At 39.5% G+C, this 20,889-nt stretch overlaps 1 protein-coding gene across 1 annotated transcript; it reads right to left on the bottom strand.

Moving 5' to 3' along the window:
• Window positions 1–2,820: 2,820 nt before the first annotated feature.
• slc49a3 (solute carrier family 49 member 3) lies at window positions 2,821–19,791 on the bottom strand. Its single transcript, XM_012861851.3, has 10 exons — window positions 19,339–19,791; window positions 13,498–13,656; window positions 13,134–13,350; window positions 10,531–10,607; window positions 10,147–10,284; window positions 7,780–7,896; window positions 5,696–5,848; window positions 5,460–5,617; window positions 5,103–5,206; window positions 2,821–3,272 (listed from the first exon to the last, which is right to left on the bottom strand). The coding sequence occupies exons 1-10, from the start codon at window positions 19,498–19,500 to the stop codon at window positions 3,112–3,114; spliced, it is 1,446 nt and encodes a 481-aa protein (XP_012717305.3). The 5' UTR covers window positions 19,501–19,791; the 3' UTR covers window positions 2,821–3,111.
• Window positions 19,792–20,889: the final 1,098 nt, after the last annotated feature.

Below are 20,889 nucleotides of genomic sequence, written 5' to 3'. Positions count from 1 at the left end.
TAACGTGCATCTGGTTTCTACCACTTGATTGGAGTCAAACTGCTGATTGGACATAACTGGAAAATATCTCACAGATATTTCACAGGTCTCTCAAAGAAACACCTGAGAAGACCTGGACTGAGCTTCAGAGGGTCTGCAGAGAAGGAAATGCTCAAAAACAGCCGTGCCAAGCTGGTAGAGACGTACCCAAGAAGATATTTTGCTACCAAAGGTGCTTTAAAAACACGGAGAAAAGGCTGTGAAGACGCATGAGAACTTCAGAAGTACACGACTCCATTATTACTCATTATGACTATGACTTCATCTCGTCTGACGGTTTTGGGTTTATGGAGAATCTGCTTTGAAATGTTTTCCTGAATCGGATCTGTAAATTGCTCCTTAGTTTCGTTTTGTGTCTTGTGTCATAGCTTTTAAGCTTTATTTGCTCCATACAGGACTTCCGTCTACCAGATTTGGTGACGTCTTCTATGGTGCATCAAGATCAGTGCTTCCCACCATGTATGACAGATCATGAGAGTTTTTTTGGTTTGCGAAAGTAAAACTCCACGGTGGGATTGCGGTGTTTCATAGCAATGCTTGCAGCATCTCTGAGACATTGCTATCTGGCAGCCAAAACGATCTCTCTCTCCCTGTACATTAACTGTTATAATCAGGCCCTTTGCTTAGCTGGGTGAACTGCGCACACCTCCAAATTGCACATAGACTGGTTAGATGTAGCAATTCAAACAATATCTTACTGAGGAGGGAGAAGAAAATGCCACAAGCAGGGGCTAGCGAGGCTGATGCCTGACAATGTGGAGGTTTGCTCCTTATGAGAGGACGGATGACGTCCCTGAGCATCACTGACAGTCTGAGGTGCTACCTGGTGGCGTCAGATGGACCCAGACAGGATTTCTCAGAGATGCTGCTGTTGGATTTATGTCAAGGGAGCAATGGTATCAATTTCTTCATCCTTCAGGAACTACCTGCATATTCTTGCAGAGCTTTATCGTGCACCAGGAGGAACTCGGGGCCCGTGGCACCAGTGAAGGGTCTAGAAATGGGTTTAAGCAGGCCCGTATTAAGACAATGTGGTGCCCCTGGGCACTATACCTCAAAGGCCCCCCCCCCTTATCCGTGCTGTCCTTCGGTCAAAAACAAGACATAATCAAGGGGATTTCTGTTATGTAATTTACTATTTACTAACTTACACAGAGCGGTGAGCAATATTCAAATATCTCATTTTAAAATGTTGAAATCAAAAAAATCTTGATTTATTTATCATTTATTATTATTGTGACATCAGTGTTCACAAAACGAATAATTCATGGTCTTTCAACAATTTCAAGTAAATAATATAACAATTTATGAAAAATATATTTTTAAAGCATGTGTCATGTGGTGCCCACCCCCATGGTTGGTGCCCCTGGGCACTGGCCCACTGGCCCTTATGGATAATCCGGCCCTGGGTTTAAGGGATTTCATTGTTTATCCTGTGCAGGTTTGTGCCTCCCCAGACCAACTCTGGCCCACCACCAAACCCATCCTCCTGAACAATGCTGCAGACAGCACGACGTTCACCTCAGCTTCCCTAGTCCGCTTCACGTCTGTCGCGTGAGCTCAAAGGGAACCACGTGCCGTACCTGTCAGTTCTGGCGTTCTCTGGCAAGTTCTAGTGGACCTCCATGGTGCTGAGCAGAGAACGCAGGGCCTATTAGGGGAGCCTGGTGAAGTCTTTGTAACGGTTTGGTCAGAGGAGGTCACTTTGTAGGGCTCATCCTGTTCCTCCTGGCACAAACAAGCAGTTACCGGTCCTGCTGATGGTTTAAGGACCTCCAGTGGTCCTGTCCAGCTCTCCTAGAGTAACACTGCAGTGGTGTTAAATCTGTTTAACATGAAACACAATAAACATTTCAGTAAATCTTTTTTTTTTTTTTTTAAGTGATGTTTTAATGTGGAACAGTTGACCCGTGTCTGATAGCTGCAAAAGTAAAAGAGGCGAGATGGAGATGGAGAAGACGTTCGCTGCGCTGTAATCCCCCACTGTTGCTAGGAAACAGGTGGTGCATGCTGGGACAGCACAGGCGAGAACCTGGAGGAGGGTAATATTCACGTCTGATGTGGTGATAAATGGGCCAAAGCGTTTTAAATCAGGGACAATTTATCATCATTAGCAGGTGAGAGGATCACACTCAAACTTCAGCTTTGGGTTTATTTATTTTTTAAGAACATGAGAAAAATGGTGTTTAAAAATGTTTTCATAACTAAACTTCAGGCTCAGTTTTCAAGTAAATATCCCAAAAACAAACATTGTTTTTTTTTGCCCTGACCATGGACCGGTCTGGTTGTTGGCTTCGCCTGCTCCTCACTTTCAGCCGGGAGACGTTGACGCTCAAACAAACCGTTTTGACAAAGCAACCGTTTCACTTACAATCTTTGAAGGCAATCTAAAAGAAAACTTTTGAACCTAAATGTTGAGTTGTGTAAGAATTTTATTTTACATTTGAATATCAACATTAATGCTCAGTTGGATTTTAATCTCAGGTATTATGGCAAACAGGATACACGTCTCAGTTTTATATAAAATGCTGTTTTTATATCTAAAGTTCATCCGTATCCAAAAGTACCCTGAATCTTACTGTCAGTAAACCTGGAAGGTTTTTAGTCTCCATGATAAAAGGGTTGAAATCTGATGGGTTAGCTTTACGGGAGGAAATTATTTTTTTCAAGCTACAGTTCAAACACAAACACTCAGAGGAAAAAAACGTGACCCGGTTAGGTCTTAGAGACCATAATGGGGTCTTAATCCAGTGTTGGCGAATTAAACGAAGGATAGATGGAAACTGAGACAGTAGTGGTTAAATTATTGTACAAAATTAGTAATTTCTCAGTACTTATATTAGGGTGATTAGTTATAAAATGAATACAAAAACAACTGCAGTGCCCTTCATATAAACGGTTTAACAGTGCAGGATTTCTCAGATTACATATTTTCTCTTTGGAAGCGACATAATACATAAATTATCGGTGGTACTGTAAGTATTAACAGTACGCAGGAATGTCTTGATTCAACAATCATGAAAGTCCATAAGGGATGGACCCCGCCCATAACGTCTTCAGTTCTGAGCTCATTCAGGTCTCGACAGCTTGGTAGGAGGTAGTCGTAGCATTATTTTCTCTGGTCCCGCAAGCAGCTTTTTCCTCCGCCTCCAGTCGTCTGTATCGGGTGTGGAAGAAGATGAGGAAGCAGCAGGTGAAAACACTGGACAGCCCCGCCATCACCATCATGGGTACTGAGGAGAGGAGAGGAAGAAACATGTCAGCAGTTTAGGGATAAACAGAAAATAAAAGAGCTTTAAGTAGCTTCAGTTCATTTTAAAATTATTAAATGGTTCCAATGTTGTGTTTTATTCTTCAGATGGCTTACTGTTTTTATCCATTAGAGAACACGTGTCAAACTCAAGGCAATTTATCCGGCCCTCAAGAGCCAAAAAAGCCATACCATCTCATAAAGTAGAGGCATATATCCTTTTAAATTGTATAAAGTTGCTTAAACTGTGCCTCCTGTAGCGAATCTTGATTTATTTTAACTGTGTAGTAACAGCATCCTGCCAGTAGATGTAATTTTTCCCACAACACATTAAAACAATCAAGAAATGTCTAACAAGAGAAAAGGTGATGCAGAATGATGAGTTTAAACAGGGTTCCTACAGCATAAGGAAAGTTAAATTCAACACTTTTTAAGACTTTTTAATGCCACTTTAAATAAAAAGTTAAGACCAAATTCACGATAAACAAGAAAAACCTGGTTGCGACAACTTCACCCAAATGTTTAATTTAACATAAACCATTACTTTCTGGCCCAGTAGACATGTTTAAAATTTTGAAAAAACATTTCATATAGGAAGAAAGCTAAAAAACACAAATTACAGATATATTTTTAACAACTACTGAACTGAATTCACAAACTTTGGTTTTGTTCCCTACTAAAATAAACTATAAATCAGTTTTAAAAACCACAACATAACCAGTGCCAACTCTTTTTCCCAGCTATGGTCCGGCTGCTACGGTTTTTATTGGTTCCGCTATCGGGAAAGAACCAATAATGGTTACGTTGAGCTGTTTGGTAAATTTAAAAAAATATAATTGTGTCAATTATTTTACTGTTTGGTAAGGATTACAAAAATAAAATCCTATTTATGACCTGGTAACAATTTTAAGACCTAAGAAAGACTGATTTAAGACATTTTAATGCCAATTAAGGCCTTAGTTTTAAGTTACAGAATTCAATGCCTTTTAAGACTTTTTAAGGATCCGCGGGAACCCTGTTAAAGTGTAACTCACCCCAATATCAACTTTTTTTGCAGATAAACTGTATAAAATGGACCTAAGGTGCTACTTTTGTGTTACTGTGGATTTCTTTTATATTTCTATGTGAACTGAAATGAAATTAAATCAAAAGTACCATCAATACACATGCAACCGGCCCTTTTTAATGATTTCATGATGCCAAAGTGGCCCAATGTGGAAATGAGTTTGACAGCCCTGGATTAGAGAATCACAGAAACATTTAATTTTTACACAAGATTACAGATTTTTCTTTTTCAATGGGAAAATGTGTTGCCTTCAGTGCTTTGCTTCAACCTCGTGAAATCTTACAGAAGAAAGACGACTGGCCTGCTTCAGACATTTAGTCAAAACCAAGAATAAAGCATGAATATAACTTTAAGATTATACTTTATCAATTTTCAGTGTAAGATTATGCTGCTGCTTCAAGGATTACAATTTTTCAAGGGATTTTACACATTTTTTACCAGAGGTGCCAGCAAATCTGCATTTGCTGGTAACCTTACATGAATATAAAACAATCTCTAATTAAATATAGGCATATTTATTGTTTATACATTTGTTTTAATTTTGTTTCAGTATATTTTTGGCCGGTTAGATATGTTTTTAATGCGTTCAGCCTTGCAACAGAATCTACCGTTTGATTGCTGGATAGATGGAAGCTCAGGTTAGCTGTTTAAATGGACGAATGTGTGAAGCGTTACTCTGAACAAACGGAAAAACGTCAGAGGGAGCGCTGTGACTCCGCTCTGAGGCCGAAACATCCTGGAACCAACCTTTCCAGCTCAGGACTGCGTCGCCGCAGGTGGACAGAGGCGATTCGGTGAGCTGTTTGGTCAAAGCCTGCAGCAGGACGATGTAAACAACCGACTGGACCTGCCTGCAAGAAGGAGACAGGAAATACATCACCTACAGCAGCTAATTCACCACCTGTTAGAAAAGAAAGTGTAACAATATATCACTTTGCATCTTCAGATGATGCTGTGATTTCCAAGACTTTCAATTCTTTTTATGAATCGTTTTTTGTCTGGACGGACATTTTTGCCACAGAAAGTCCTCTCAGCTACAATCTTTATTTACTAAAATGCCCCATTGAGCGGGGTGCTATGTGGAGGTCAGGCAGTAAGCCATACCCTGAAACAAAGATGAGTCCAGCTGAGGTGGCCTCGCCGACCGGGTACGAACACTCCACCGACAGCTCCATGGCCACAGGGTAGATGGAGAAGCCGAAAAAGCCGAAGAGGGAGCAGACGGCTGCGACCGCAACCTTCTGATGGGGCATCAGACCCACCTGAGAGGGAGAGAGCAGGAAAACATCTTCAGCTCAAACCCGGTCGTCCCTCTAACCGCGCGCTTTCAGTCTCCTCACCACGGAGAACGCGACGCACGACAGGGCAGAGAAGGCCATGCCGATCTTCGTGACCTCGGTGAACTTCTTGGTCTTGTCCACGTAGACGCCGACGACGCCGGCACCGACGATGCCGAAGACGATGAAGAGAGCGCCGCAGAGGCCGGCAAAGTCCTGCAGAGGTCAGATTTTATGGGTCCATTAAATAGAATCGCGGAAAGTTTCTCAGACACATTTCCATGCAACGGTTGTCATTCCTGCCCAACCTTTTAATCACTGCAAAAACGGAACTAATAATAAGCAATATTTTATTAAAATTAGTGTATTTATCCTTGATTTGAGCAGGAAAATAAGATGATTTGCCAATGGAATACATTTTTTTTCACTTAAAATAGGAACAACTAATCTTCATCATCTTATTTCAGGTGCAGGATGTCTAACTATCTTATTTTAGGGGTCAAAATACTCATTCCATTGGCAGATAATCTTCTTTACCTGCTCAAATCAAAGACAAATACACTAACTTTAAGAACATTTTACTTATTTTTAGGTCCATTTTTGCAGTTTTGCTTAATTCATGCACAAAGTGGTGTATAAAAAAGTGCAATAGTGTGGGCTGTCTGTATTTAGCCCCATTTCCTCTGATACTCCTAAATAAAACCCAGTTGCCTTGGTATGTGAGAGTCCAGCTGTCTTATGAAGTCTCTCAGGGATCTGATGGAGAACGTGAGCAAAGGTTCGGTTAATAAACAACATCCTAAGCGCTGAACACCTCGCAGAACTTTGTTCAGTCTATCATCTGATTCTGAAACAACAAAACATGGCTGTCCACCTAAACTGCAGAGACCCATAGTGACAGAAACAGCAGAGCAGACATCTAGTCGCGTGCATCATAACTCTGGCCCTTTGGAAGAGAGGGAAGGAGAAAGAAAGAAAGAAAGCCGCCCATTTTAAAGTTTGCTAAAATTCACATAGTAGGCGCAAAAAAATAGGCGGATTAGCTTGTTTGGTCAAATGAAAGCAAACCAGAAGTTTTGGGCCCACATGTCCAACACGGTGTAGCTGAAACGTAGCACCCTGAACACACCGTCCCCGTGGTGAATATCGTGGTTTTCTTCCGCAGGGACAGTGAAGCCGGTCTGAGTCGATGGGAAGACGACTGAAGTTAAATATAATAGAAGAAACCAGCTTGCAAACAAGAATTTTTGCTGTGAGTTAACCTCTCAGTAATTGACAAAACCAACGCCAGAATGTCCCCCAAAAACTGTCATCTTTGTGTATGTAAACATCTGACTTTAGAGAAAGTAATTTAGAAAATGAAATAAAAAAAATAAAAAAATGAGAATCGGATTTTTTATACAGGGTATGTAAATATCTGGTTCAGTTGTGTCAGTATGAAGTCTACACAGCATAATAAAAATACCACGGTGTAAAAGTATCAAAACATTAAATATGCAGTTTTCCCCAAAATTGTCAGAGGTGGAACCATTTACTGCAAATCTTATTCTATGACTTTTATCATTGAAACACACGTGGGAAGTCCTGGCACACTGTAAAAACGGAACTAGAAATAAGTAAAATGTTCTTAAAGTTAGTGTATTTGTCCTTGATTTGAGCAGGTAAATAAGATTATTTGCCAATGGAATGAGATTTTTGCACTCAAAATAGGAACAACTCATCTCCATAATCTTATTTCAAGTGCAGGATGTCTAATTATCTTATTTTAGGGGTTAAAATACTCATTCCATTGGCAGATAATCTTATTTACAAACATTTTACTTATTTTTAGATCAGTTTTTGCAGTGCACTCTTCAGATTTTTGGGTAGCCAAAAAGTGTAAAAACAACTTCTTTTACGTCTGCTTCACAATCATCTTTGTGTTTGTCCATCCAACAAAACTGTTAGAAAACACACTGAAGGCGGTGTTTTTAACGTGTTAAAAAAGTTAAAAAGGACATTACTGATAAAAAAAAACAGCTCTTAAAATTACAATTATTAGACAGAGAATAACATATTACTATGTCAACATGTCTGTTTCCATTTAGTCCACACTGAGCGGTTGATGCAGGTTTGAATAGGAGGGCTTCCTCCTGACGTGTACGTACGTTGGCGTATCCCTTCACACACAGGATCTGCTCCAGCAGCGTGGAGAAGCAGGTGAAGACAGCGATGCCAGAGCCGAAGCACAGCAGGAGGATCAGGTAGGGTTTGTTCCTCAGCAACTACAGGAGAAACAGGGAGAAGGAGAGTGAAGGTTAGATGATCGGGACCAAAACAGGGCAACACAGACAGGAAGAAACATAGAAAACTGTCTGATTGGTCTGTAAAAGGTTTGGAGACAAAACGGCACGACTTTAGTTTAAAGGACTGAAACACAAACGTGTAGATAAAGAAAACAGAGGGCACCCGTCAACTGAGCAGAAATGAACTCAAAGAGCTTCAGAACGAGTAATCTGAGATTTCATCTATATCTATCTATCTATCTATCTATCTATCTATCTATCTATCTATCTATCTATCTATATATATATATATATATATATAGATATATATATATATATATATATATATATATATATATATATATATATATATATATATATATATATATATATATATATATATCTAGATATATCTAGATAGATATCTAGATATATTTAGATAGATAGATAGATAGATAGATAGATAGATAGATAGATAGATAGATAGATAGATAGATAGATAGATAGATAGATAGATAGATAGATAGATAGATAGATAGATAGATAGATAGATAGATAGATAGATAGATAGATACAGTTACACCAGCAGTAAAGTGAAAGGCAAGCCAAAAATCTCCAGTATTCAATGGGTGAGAGGCGGGTTACATCCTGGACAGGTTGCCAGTCTGTCGCAGGCATTTAAACAGGTATTTAACATTATCTTTAATTAAGCCTACATTGTTGTATTCATTTTTAATTTTTTTGTTATTATTGGTCTGATGTAATATTTGAATCCTTAAAAAGGTTGTTTCCGTTGATGTTAGGCTGGAAATGAACTACATCTGAGACATCTACATGATTTATGTAATTAATCTACATAATCTGTTTCACTTGATGAGTTGCTGGAATAAATTAACGTTTGAATGATATTTTAATTTATTTAGATTCAGCTGTATCTAGCCTAAATGATCTTCAAAGAGAAAATGATTTAGTCCAGCAGGGGGAGATATTGTAAATGTCTGAGGTCATTTTTCCCCATCCAGACTCAGTAATGTTACACACAACAGGGAAAAACGTGGTTAATATGGGATTTTTATAGGTTCGCTCATATGATGGAGAATTAACATAAACGTAGCTATTTGGAAAGTAAAATGCTCAAGTATGTTTGTTAAGTTAAGGGATGAGCTTTTTTGGAGGGAAGCCATTTTCAGCTTTAATTAGGCAGCTGACTGAAGCCACACTGGACTACCGTGTTTATAATTGTCTTTCTACATCTTAAAGTTTGTTCATCTCAGTTGTTCTGATGTTAACGTCTCGCTGAACCTTGAGTTCAATTGTTATTTAAATGATTGTAAGTAAAGAACGCTGCTCAGTTTGTTGATGAATGAAATTAAGTTAATCGATTTCAAATGAAACCTTCTTATCAGAGTGCTCACCATGACACTTCAATGTTAGAAACTAGAGGAGGTGACAGTTACAATTAAACAATAGGAGGCAGAAAATGTTTTTTTGTTTCCTTGTAAGATATAAGCACAGCTGACAAAAAGTATTTACTCATTTGTGGCTTCGACTTAATTTATAAATCAGATTTGGACCTTTGAACATGCAGCTTGAGAATCCTGCTTCAGAGGAATCATTTTTTTGTTTTAGGAACATAAGGTCTGATTCTGCTGCTCTGATATTTTTCCTGCTGAGAGGAAGATATAACGACTTAACTTGTTAATGGGGGGGAAAAAAAAGTTTTTATGCTCAAATAACCATTTCAGTTCCGTCATTTTTCAGGGCAGTGATAGGTTGGGGAAAAAAGATTTTAAAGCTTTTGATCTGTAGCTGCACAATATAAACAATCAGTCAATGTTGCAATTTCTATGTGTGCAGCATCGCAGTCGCAGAAGATTGCTTGGATGCAATATTTGGTAGAAAATTATATTTTATGTCTTTGATGTGGACGTGGACCAGCTTAGTGATCCAGAAAACACTGAACCCTGATCTGTAGCGCAGGCCACTGGGGAGGTGCAGGTGGAGTTTGTGCACAAGTGTCTGTGCTGTGGGTAAAACTGTAATTTTTTTAATTTAAGTTTTCTGTTTTTATTCTATTTGTATGACAGTCCCAAAGCTCAAACTAATTCAAGACTGTCTTTATTTTCATTTGCTTCCTGATTGGAAAAAGGACATAAACTTAAAGAACAAACTTTAAGGGGACATCTAGACAACATTTATCGTTTTAACCTGAAAATCAACCTTTACTATTCCCGTCCTCTGTGTGTTTACCAGCTTTAATCCCTGTATGAACGGCTCGGATCCGGAGCTCTCGGCACTGGCCGACGGCGGCGTTGGGGGTTTGCTGCTCCGTATTCCCACTGTTGCTAGGAAACAGGTGATGCATGCTGGGACAGCATAGGCCAGCAGCTAGGAGAGGGCGATAATCACATATAATGTGGTGACAAATGGACCCAAACATCTTAAATAAAAGACAATTCATCATCATTAGTAGGTGGGCTGATCACACTGGAAATTCAGCTTCGGTTTCTAATAACATGAGAGGAATACTGTTAAAAAAAAAAAAGCACCAAAACTTTAGTCTCAATTATCAACTTCTTAACTTCCAATTAATGAAAGGTTTGAGGGATTTATTTGTTGATGACTTAAACTCACCAGGTTTGGGATCTGAGCCGATGTTTTAGCGACCACAGGAGAAATAATGTTGGCCAGCAGGATGCCCAGGGGATTCGCTGAGGGACGAAAGCAGAAGTAGTTGAGGTTTATTTTGCTTTCTGTCCAACAGACAGTTTACTACTTTCTGTTCCCGGTTTCTGTCTGCGTGATTGAACCAATCTCTCAGAAGTTAATCTGTTCCAAAAACAATTATCACCTTCATTTCTGTTTACTGTACCAAACCAACTTTTTTTTTTTTAACTTATTTTTAATACTTGATGATCTTTTTTCTTCTTCTTTTTTTTTCCTTCAGTATTTTGGTAAGAAAAGATGAAAATAGCTGACTTCCTTTAAACTTTAATCACATGTTCAAACCGACCCAGTTCCTATTTTAATGGTGACGGCTCACCAATCTGACAGGTCTTTGGGATGAGGCGTGAAAAATGAAACTCATTGTTAAAAGATAAAATATAAATTATAACAACAAATCAAGCAAAAGTAACTATAACATACATTAAAAAGTAATTATAACATACATTATTTTCTTATTTTCTAACACAAGCCGCCGTTCTTCAAACTCCAAACACAAACTCCACTGGTGGTTAGAAAAATAACCTCAACTGATCATAAGAGTGTTATTTCATTTATCGTCAGCGTTTCCTTTCTTCAGCCTTCTAGGGGCTAAACACTCAGGCTGGTAAGTCCCTGCACTGATAAATGAAGTCAAGCAGAACCAGGAAGTGACAGCAGCGATAATGGAGGACTCGCAGCAGATTAACTTCAATCCTTCAGTCTCTGGACTGGATTAAAAGAAGTCAAGACGGAGCTAAAAACTATTGGAACGACGAGTTTCTAAAAGGAGACTTTTTAGGGATCAAATGGACAACTATCAGACTAAAACAGTTGATCAAATTTTAAAGTATTTTCTTTAATAAAGCAGTTTAAACACCTTATGAAATTCCCATTAAGTTTGAGTTTTAACATTGCTGCCCCACCCCCCAAAAAAATCCCCATCAAGTTTTTTTCATAAACCCATTTCCCAAAAGTTAGATTTGTAAAAAACAAAAACTTGATGGGGATGTTTTTTTTTTTTTTTGGGGGGGGGGGGGGGACTAAATGCTGCAGCAAGAGTTCTGATAAAAATCAACAGGAGGGATCATATTTCTACATTTTTAGCTTCCCTTCATTGGCTTCCTGTTAAATCAAGAATAGAATTTAAAATTCTCCTTCTAACGTATAAAGCCCTTAATAATCAAGCTCCATCATATGTCAGAGCTCTGATTACCCCGTATGTTCCTAACAGAGCACTTCGCTCTCAGACTGCAGGTCTGCTGGTGGTTCCTAGAGTCTCTAAAAGTAGAATGGGAGGCAGATCCTTTAGCTATCAGGCTCCTCTCCTGTGGAACCAACTCCCAGTTTTGGTCCGTGAGGCAGACACCCTGTCTATTTTTAAGACTAGGCTTAAAACTTTTCTTTTTGACAAAGCTTATAGTTAGAGTGGCTCATACCCTGAGCTACCTCTATAATTATGCTGCTATAGGCTTAGGCTGCTGGAGGACATCAGGGTCTATTTTCTCACTCTACTGATTTCTACTGTTCTCCAGTTTGCATTGCTTGTCGTCATTTCAGCTTTTAACTTTTCTCTCTCTTTTTTCTTCATAGTAGGTACACCTGGTCTGGCGTTCTGTTAACTGTGACATCATCCAGAGAAGACGGCTCACCTGCTACTACCAACTAATGTAGAACTGATTACTAGATCAATGTGTGCTTCTGTGCTTTTTTGTCTCTCTTGTTGTGTCTCTGCTCTGTCTTCTGTAACCCCAGTCGGTCGAGGCAGATGGCCGTTCATACTGAGCCTGGTTCAGCTGGAGGTTTACCTCCCTATTAAGGGGTGTTTTCCTTTCCACTGTCGCTTCATGTTTGCTCAGTATGAGGGATTGCTGCAAAGCCATGGACAATGCAGACGACTCTCCCTGTGGCTCTACGCTTCTCCAGGAGTGAATGCTGCATGTCAAGACTTGATGCAATCAACTGGTTCCCTTATATAGGAAATTTTTGACCAATCTGTAACATCTGACCCAATCTGTATAATCTGATTGAATTTGACTTTGTAAAGTGCCTTGAGATGGCATGCTACATGAATTGGCGCTATATAAATAAAATTTAATTGAATTAAACATTTTTGAAGGACTTCTTAGAGATGAACAACAAGATTGTCTGTATTGCTTTTATATTACAAAATAACCCTCAATTTAGATTTGTTGGTCCTGTATATTAAAACTTTTAATTCTCTTGTATCCAAGCTACAGGCCCATGGATAGATCCAAGTCTAGAATAAGAGCTTACATTTACCTAAGTGTTCATTTCTAGCCAACAGATAACCGTGCCATTTAACTTTGTGTCTGATTTAATGAGCCTACAGCTGAGACAGCGGCAGATTTGTCAAAAGTTGCTCATATAAGGACTGTAACATCTTTCGCACTGTTTTTCTGAAACTACTTTATATTTTCCAAATTGAGAACACAGCGAGCTCAAAATGTATTTTTTTCCTGTTTTTACATGACAAACCGCAGAAAGCATAGTGCTGTATAAGAGTGAGTTACACATGGAGGCGATCATGTTGGCTGTGGCGCGCTGATGGTCGGGGAACCACAGAGCAGCCAGCTTGGTGGGGGTGAAGATGATGAGAGGCTGGGCGAGGGCGCCCAGAGTCTGGCCCAGCATCGCCGCTGGAAACTGGAGCTGGTGGCCGGCCAGCGGCAGCGTGCCGAGGAAACGCAGCAGACCTCCGAGCATGTTCAGCCAGGACCCCAGGATCAGCTGTGGGGTCGAGATGTCAAAGGGAAGTACTTGCTTCACATTTCTATACTTGACTTTCTACTTGTTCAAGCTTTGACACAAAACAAGCCCAGGTCCAAATATCAGAGCTAAAAACCAGTAAAAGATGTTTCAGAGAGCGGCTCCCACCGTGACGCGTAACCCGAGGGTGTCCAACATCCAGGTGGTCCCAAAACTGAGCGGGATGGCAACCACCATAAAGACCAGAGACAACCAGTTGATGTCCTCCAGAGAGACCTTCAGGTACTGGGCCGACTGGTCTGCAACTGGTGCAAAGGTCAGCCATATCTAGAGGGGAATAAAGCATTTTATTTACAGTGTATGGTAACAGACGACTGAGATTATGGCTGTACGCAGCAAACAGCATTCAGGGTTCCTACAGCATATGGCAAGTTAAATTCAAGACTTTTTAATGCCACTTGAAATAAAAAGTTAAGACCAAATTCACAATAAACAAGAAAAACATGGATGCGACAACTTCACCCAAATGTTCATTTTAACATAAACCATTACTTTCTGGCCCAGTAGACATGTTTAAAATTTTGAAAGACATTTCATATAGGAAGAAAGCTAAAAAACACAAATTACAGACATATTTTTAACAGCTACTGAACTGAATTCTCAAACTTTGTTTTGTTCCCTACTAAAATAAACTATTTTGGTATCTGGTAACAAATTTAAGACCTAAGAAAGACTGATTTAAGACATTTCAATGCCAATTAAGGCCTTAGTTTTAGGTTACAGAATTCAATGCCTTTTAAGACTTTTTAAGGATCCGCGGGAACCCTGAGCATTACAAATGTTGCCGAACTCTTAGTTTTTAAATGCATTCTTACACAAATGCCCTTTGCACAATCAAATTCTGTACATACAAATGTTTTTTTTTTTTTTTAAATACTCACCTTTACACTTGGACTTTCTCCTGAATTGTTTAGATTTCAATTGCTTTACTTTTAAATCACTGCAGCACTTTATACTGTAATTTAATTTTTACTGCAATTTACAAGCTGTATGCAACAAAATTTCGTTCTGTACGCACTCTGTGCATACAAAATGACAAATTAAGTTGTCTAAGTCTAAACAACCGGATCAGGTCTGTACTTCTCTGGGCAAAAATCCAACATCATCATTAATTCACGTTTGTTTCATCATATGTTTGTTTTTAAGCTACAATTAAGAAGGTCAGTGTGGAGCACAAACCCGTTCACGAGTGCTCGCAGTAATTTCAGTGGATTTTGAAGCAAATAATGTGTTTTTTTTTTTTTTTTTTTCAGAGGAATTTGATCTCAGCGGCGTTTGTGGAGGAGACTTAGAGCAAAGTTAGGATGTGGAGTGAAGCGCCGCTGCTAACTGAAAGACTTCTGGGTTGGTTTTCAGGTATTTCTTGCAAAATGAGCTGCCTATTTCCCCTGGAGTCGAGAACAGACTCCAGGCTACATGACGACAGCGAGCCGCACGGTAGAGCTGGACGATAATTCAATAACGATATATATCCATAGATGGACGTATATCGATAAAAAGTTTAATACAATAACAGTTGAAATGCATTTTAGCCATGTAGGTTAATATTACAGTCATTAATCCTCCCAACCAATCACAACACAGACCCAGGAACCAAGCTCCGCCCCCTTCAAAGGGCTCAGAGAGCATGTGTTCTTTTTTCTTTTTTAAAAAACTTGCAGTTTTGGTAAAAAGTTGGTTGAATAAAAGGTTTAGTTTGAATTCAGTGTTTGTGTGTTCTGTAAACAAAAAAGGTCGCTAAGCAACAGAATAAAATGGTCAGGGTAGCACTTAAAAAATATGTTTCAAAATGACTGCAGTTTTAAAAAAAAAAAAAAAGGTAATCTCAGCGGGCCACATTTCAGCTTTTTACCATTTAAATGTGAAAGTATGTGAATGAGAGCAACTTTACAGAGAAGGCCGACTACGCAGTAATGGTTCATGTAATACAGACAGCAGAACACTGAGCCGCTTGATTTGCTAATTGATGACATTTACCAGTCTTAGCGACTTTTGATGGAAGAATTAAATTTCCTAAAACAAGCAGAAATTAAAGGGGCCGATGTGGCTAAAGCAGCGTGGAAAACGCGCGGCAGATGACGAGTTGTGATTAAGCCACGTTGTCTCATTTTTCTGCCACTCTCTCTCAAGGCGAGCAGCATTTTTTAACGTCTGTCAGAGCGTCAGGTGTGAGGCTAAAGCAGAGGGAGACCATCCAAGCGACTAAATCTATTACTGGGAGGCAGAGTGCGAATGCAGCGGGGTGCTTGGGATGTAAAGCCCAACCACATTACTGCAAGCTATGGGCTCTGGGCTGTGTAGAAATCACGCCGTCTTCCTGTGACAGCAGAGACGGCGGTAAGACCACAGCACAGATTTGGCTTTTAGGAATCAAAAACTTTATCAAGCAGTCGTCCGAAACTGGTGGAAATATTGTGAGACGTCGCCAAGAGGACAGGTCTGGTAGAGAAGAGAGAGCAAGTGTTTCCTGACTGAAGGGTTCTGGGTTTCTTGGAGGTTTAACTTGATTTTGACAAGGTAATTCCCCCCCTAAGGACTAAAACACACAAAATAAAGAGTAAAATAAAACATATAAATGATTGTAAACGTTTTCCATTTAACAGAAGATTAAAGTATTACAAGAATCTCCTGATTCGTCCGTCACAGTGTGTCCCTCTCTAACCTTTATTTGGTGATGGGCTCAGAAAAAGCGCACGCTGTGTGGGAATGTCTACAGACCAGAAATCGTGGTAATCAAGGCATTAGGGCCGCTTATTTTTGGTGCATTTAATTACATTTTAATTTTTCAGCATTTGAACGACAGATCACCAGTTGGAGCTGAACAAGATAATATTAGCCTATTCTGATCTCTGGCTGATTTGCTGCAGCGTTTCTCAACTACAGCAGCAGTACAGCACAGTTTGCTTCTGCCAGTGAGCGAATTTCAGTCCGTTTTTCACCAAAAATGCTCATATTGTTAGTTAAAAACGGACTGAAAGGTGGTTCGCAGTGCGGAAACTCAACTAAGTAAGATCCTTTAAAGCTTTTATGTTGCTGCACAAAGAGATTTTGCATGCTAGACCAACACAAAGTGGTGTAAAATTAATTTGAAGCAAATGTTTCAGATATATAAATCTGAAAAGTGTGGCCTGCATTCATATCAGGCCCCCTGACTCAAGTCTTTTGGGGGATGTCTCCACCTTTGAACATCTAGAAGCTTCTATTTTCCCCCATTCTTCTTTGCCAGGTAACTAAAGCTGAAACTTAATTAGATTAAGGGGTGGACTTTGACTAGACCATTCTAACACATGGACCTGCTTTATTGTCCTGGAAGGACTGTAACTCTGCATAGCCCCCTTATTGGATTAGGCAATATTCAGCCAGTTTTTATACTTAAGTTATATTACACAGTCACATAAGTCAGCTAATTTGGTAACTTGCTGACATCCGAAGGCAGCTGGTTGCTCTGGATTTCATTAAGACGTATCAGAGTAAAGGGGGCTGAATCAATTTTTGATTTCTATTTGTAAAAACCTTTATACCATTTTGCTTCCACTTCCCAGTTACTACTCTGTGTTGGTTTAGCACATAACATCTCCCTAAAATAAATGTAAGCTTATAGTTATGAAAATAATAATAATAAAAAAAAGAATCAGGGTTCACCTGTGAACCGACGCAACAAAAGAGGAGCCTCCGCCATTCTTTGCTGGAACAACCAACTAGTTTGTAAGCAGATTTGGACAAACAATGTCACCTTTGTCCACTGCAGGGTGAAACGTTTCGCAGGTGGTTTTACTTTTTCACACGTTCCTTTGTTTTCCCCTGAGTCGGCAGCCGATGCTCTTCCACGCCGCTATTTAGTTACAACCCCACTGAAATCTTAGAACTAAAAACAGGACTTACCCAGACTAATGCTAAACAAAGCTAATTCTTTTAAATGAACTGTGCCCTGGCCAATCATATGCCGTCGACTGAAACACTTCCTAGAAGCGGCCCTACCTGTAGACCTAAAGGTTTTTTATGAACCCGGACCCCTAAGGGACTCTTAACGTCACACTGATTGATGTCTAACTGGCTCTTCAGCTGTTGTTCGCCACGTCGCGAACGCCTCTCCTCCAGCTGAGCCTCTTTTGTGAGTAAAAAACACCGGCTCCCTGGAAACAATGGCTCCCGATGGGAGGACGGGTCCCACTGGAGCGGCAGGTCAGTGAGGGAGGGGCCCAGGAAGGCGGCAGGCTTGCCTCCAGGCACACTCTGCTTCACAAAGACAACGTCCCCCGGGACGGACATCAGGGGATGCAAACACGTCACAGTGAGTCCACGAGTTGGCCGCTACAATGTCCGTACGGGTGGACAATAGTGGCATAGTTTATAGATGAAGAGGTGCTTAGATATTTATTAAAAATGGCATCAAATACAAATTAAAGCCTCCAAGAATCGCTCTAATTTACTCCACTTTCTTTAGATGTGCGGCTAAAGTGTTTGATCTGAATGTGTGAACAGCGGCAATTATAATAAAATTGTCTTAGACACGACTGCTGATTTCTGTGTGGTTTGACACTAATAAATGCATGAAATCTCAAGTGTGCGTAAAATCTTTAGGGAGAGAGTCATTATTAGTACCATTTGAGGAGAGACTGCGGAGACATCAGAGCAGAAAGAAGTTCTTAAAATGAACAAAAGCCAGGCGTGGAAATCAGAACCAAATCATTTGGCTAAGGTTGGGCACACAATCAACGGATTTGACTTTGGTTGCAACGCTCAGAACGTGCCGACATTAGGAGTGCAATATAAAAACTGTATGTTTTTGTTTTATCTGTCAAGAAAATAAAAGTTGTGAGTTGCAAAAGTCCGATATACTTATTTTGTTTTTACTTTTATACCTATGCAATGTCATTGGGGAACACAGTTTTCACTGCACTCCTTTTCCTGTTCTTATCTCCGATTGGACCAGGTGTCCCTTTTAAAAACAAAGACAGGGGCCAAAATTGTCAAAATTGTTTTTTTTTACTTGCTCTACAAAATAGGATCATATTAAAGAAATTAATCAGGCAGATTTTTTTTTTGTAGGAAATGAATGTGTAAATCATTGTAGATCCAAAATATTTAAAAAAATGGTTTTGCTTATATGTTGTACTAATAGCAAATTATTTTGAATAATTTAATTTGACTTTGACTCTAACATTAATAAACTGAACTGTTTTTGGAAATATAAGAACAGTATTTTGGTCAGTTTGTTAAAAACGAACCCCGCCTCACGCCCATTTACAGCTGGAGATAAGAACCAGCACTCCTCTTTCAAATTAATGCTTAAAGTAGCATTAATTTCTAACACGCATGAGAGATAAGCGAAAATGGATGGAATGCAAAGCAGATTTTAATGCACCAAAGTCTACATTTGAGTAATAAGTTATTGGATGTTACTAATGTAAACGTGCTGAAAGCCTGAGTTCCTTTAAATCAAGATTAAAAACACATTTGTTTAGGAATGCCTTCGACTGTTCCAGTTAAACTGGTTTACTGAAACATCATTAGTTCAATTTTGTAGTCCAACTGTTTTTAATATTTGCTTTTAGTTTCTATTCTCCCTTGTTTTATTTTGTTTCTACATTTTATTCCAACTTGCTTTTATGCTGTTTTATTTTCCTATATTTTAATCATGTAAAGCACTTTGCATTGTCTCTGTACTGAAATGTGCTATACAAATAAATTTGCCCTGCCATACTATGAAATTAAAGAGAATGTCAAAACTTTCTTAAAATATGAATACTTTGTGCTGTACTTAACATCTTTTGCCCAAATAAATTACATACAGTCGGGGGGCGCACACAAAATCAGTGCACAAATGTACATGCCTGCTCTAAAGCCTCAGATATTATTATTTAATTCTCAAAACCTGCCAATCAATTAACTCCGAACCTGTGTGAAACGCCTACAAAGTCCAGAAAACACCGGGAGGAAGGGACTCACCGTGGCGTTGGAGCAGTTTAACAGACACAGCACCAACAGCACAAACCACCTCCTCTTATCAAGTTTAAAAGACAGCAGCCTCGTCGGTTGTGGGTTCGGTTTCCCAACCACCGCCGCGTAAACCGTCCTAATCTCGGTGGTCGTCTCTCCTCCGGCATCCATGGCAACTCCGACGGTTAATCCAGGGTCGTCGCGGTGACGTCACTTCGGCTAGCTAGCTAACGTGCATAGCAGAGACGTTTGTTTGTTTTTTTGGGGACATATTCCAAAGTTTACGCCGCGTCTTTCAACAGGTGCGTAAAGTTTCAAAGAAACGTCCCGAGTGCGTCAAAAGCCGACGGTCGACCAGTTCTGCGGTCCTCCGACAAGCTGTGAGGTCATTTTAACGCAGAACCAGAAAGCCGGTTCGACAGCTGGAAAAAGTAGAGAAACATCGCTCCAACAATCAGGGAGCTGTTATTGTACTGTACAAAGATCTTCTATAACAACGAGGAGTCACTCTGTGGCTAAAACATTTCCCACAGTATCAGGATTCACACATTCAAATTAAATGAGAAGACAATAACGATCATTTTCTTCTTTTTTGTCTTTTGATTAAATATAAATTTTAATGAAATCATTTCAAACATAGCTACATTCATAATAAATAACTTAGGTTGTTTCTATTGGGCTTGTTTGTCAGATTATAAGTACCTTTTGGAAATTGCAGTCGTTAAGCAAACAAAGTTTTCATCGATTCCACATTTTACTATTAATTTTTTTTTGTCCAATGTAACATTCTAGTCTTACGTGTTGTCTTTCTATTGCAAACAGTTGTTGTACACTCACAATGTGTTACAGTAAATGGGAAATCCTGAAGATGCCAAGCGCTTTACACTACATTAATTTATTTGCCCAGCTCAGAATCTGAATCAGAATCAGAAATACTTATCAGAAATTATTTTCGTTACACGCTTCAGATATACAAACAACATAATTTTATATATATATATATACAACATTCACCACAATATATATATATATATATATATATATATATATATATATATATATATATATATATATATATATACACACACACACACACACACACACACACAGATCTAAAATAAAGTGATAATATGTTCAAAAGAGAGCAAAAAGAATGGATAAATGTCAATAATTGTCAATAATTATATAATTCTGCACAGAATTACAGAGAGGGTGGGGGGTCTGACTCTCGGGGGGAGGCGTTGTAGAGATTGATGGCCACAGGCAGGAATGATTTCCTGTGGTGCTCTGTGGTGCATCTGGGTAAGAGGAGTCTTCTACTGAAGGAGCTCCCCTGCTGGGCCAGTATGTCCTAGAGAGGGTGTGAGACATTGTCCAAGATGGACTGAAGCCTGGACATCATCCTGCTCTCTGCCACGATCGTCATAGTGTCCAGCTCCTCCCCCACAAGATCACCGCCCCTCCTGATCAGTTTGTTAAGCCTGTTGTTGTCAGCGACCCTCAGCCCACTGCCCCAGCATGAGACAGCAAAGAAGATTGTGCCGGCCACAACAGACTCAT

The sequence above is a fragment of the Fundulus heteroclitus genome, chromosome 23 (genome assembly GCF_011125445.2).
Source record: "Fundulus heteroclitus isolate FHET01 chromosome 23, MU-UCD_Fhet_4.1, whole genome shotgun sequence".
NCBI lineage: Eukaryota > Metazoa > Chordata > Actinopteri > Cyprinodontiformes > Fundulidae > Fundulus > Fundulus heteroclitus.
The sequence above is the reverse complement of the archived record's forward strand: the minus strand, read 5'-3'. Positions and strand labels throughout refer to the sequence as shown.

Bases quoted from the DNA above. Each gene is read 5' to 3' on its own strand.
- slc49a3 (XM_012861851.3), bottom strand. From the start codon at position 19,500: ATGGATGCCGGAGGAGAGACGACCACCGAGATTAGGACGGTTTACGCG. The intron at 5,849-7,779 runs GTACGTACACGT...TGACCTCTGCAG, and splicing joins GTGTGAAGGGATACGCCAAC to GACTTTGCCGGCCTCTGCGG. The intron at 5,618-5,695 runs GTGAGGAGACTG...TCTCCCTCTCAG, and splicing joins CGTGCGTCGCGTTCTCCGTG to GTGGGTCTGATGCCCCATCA.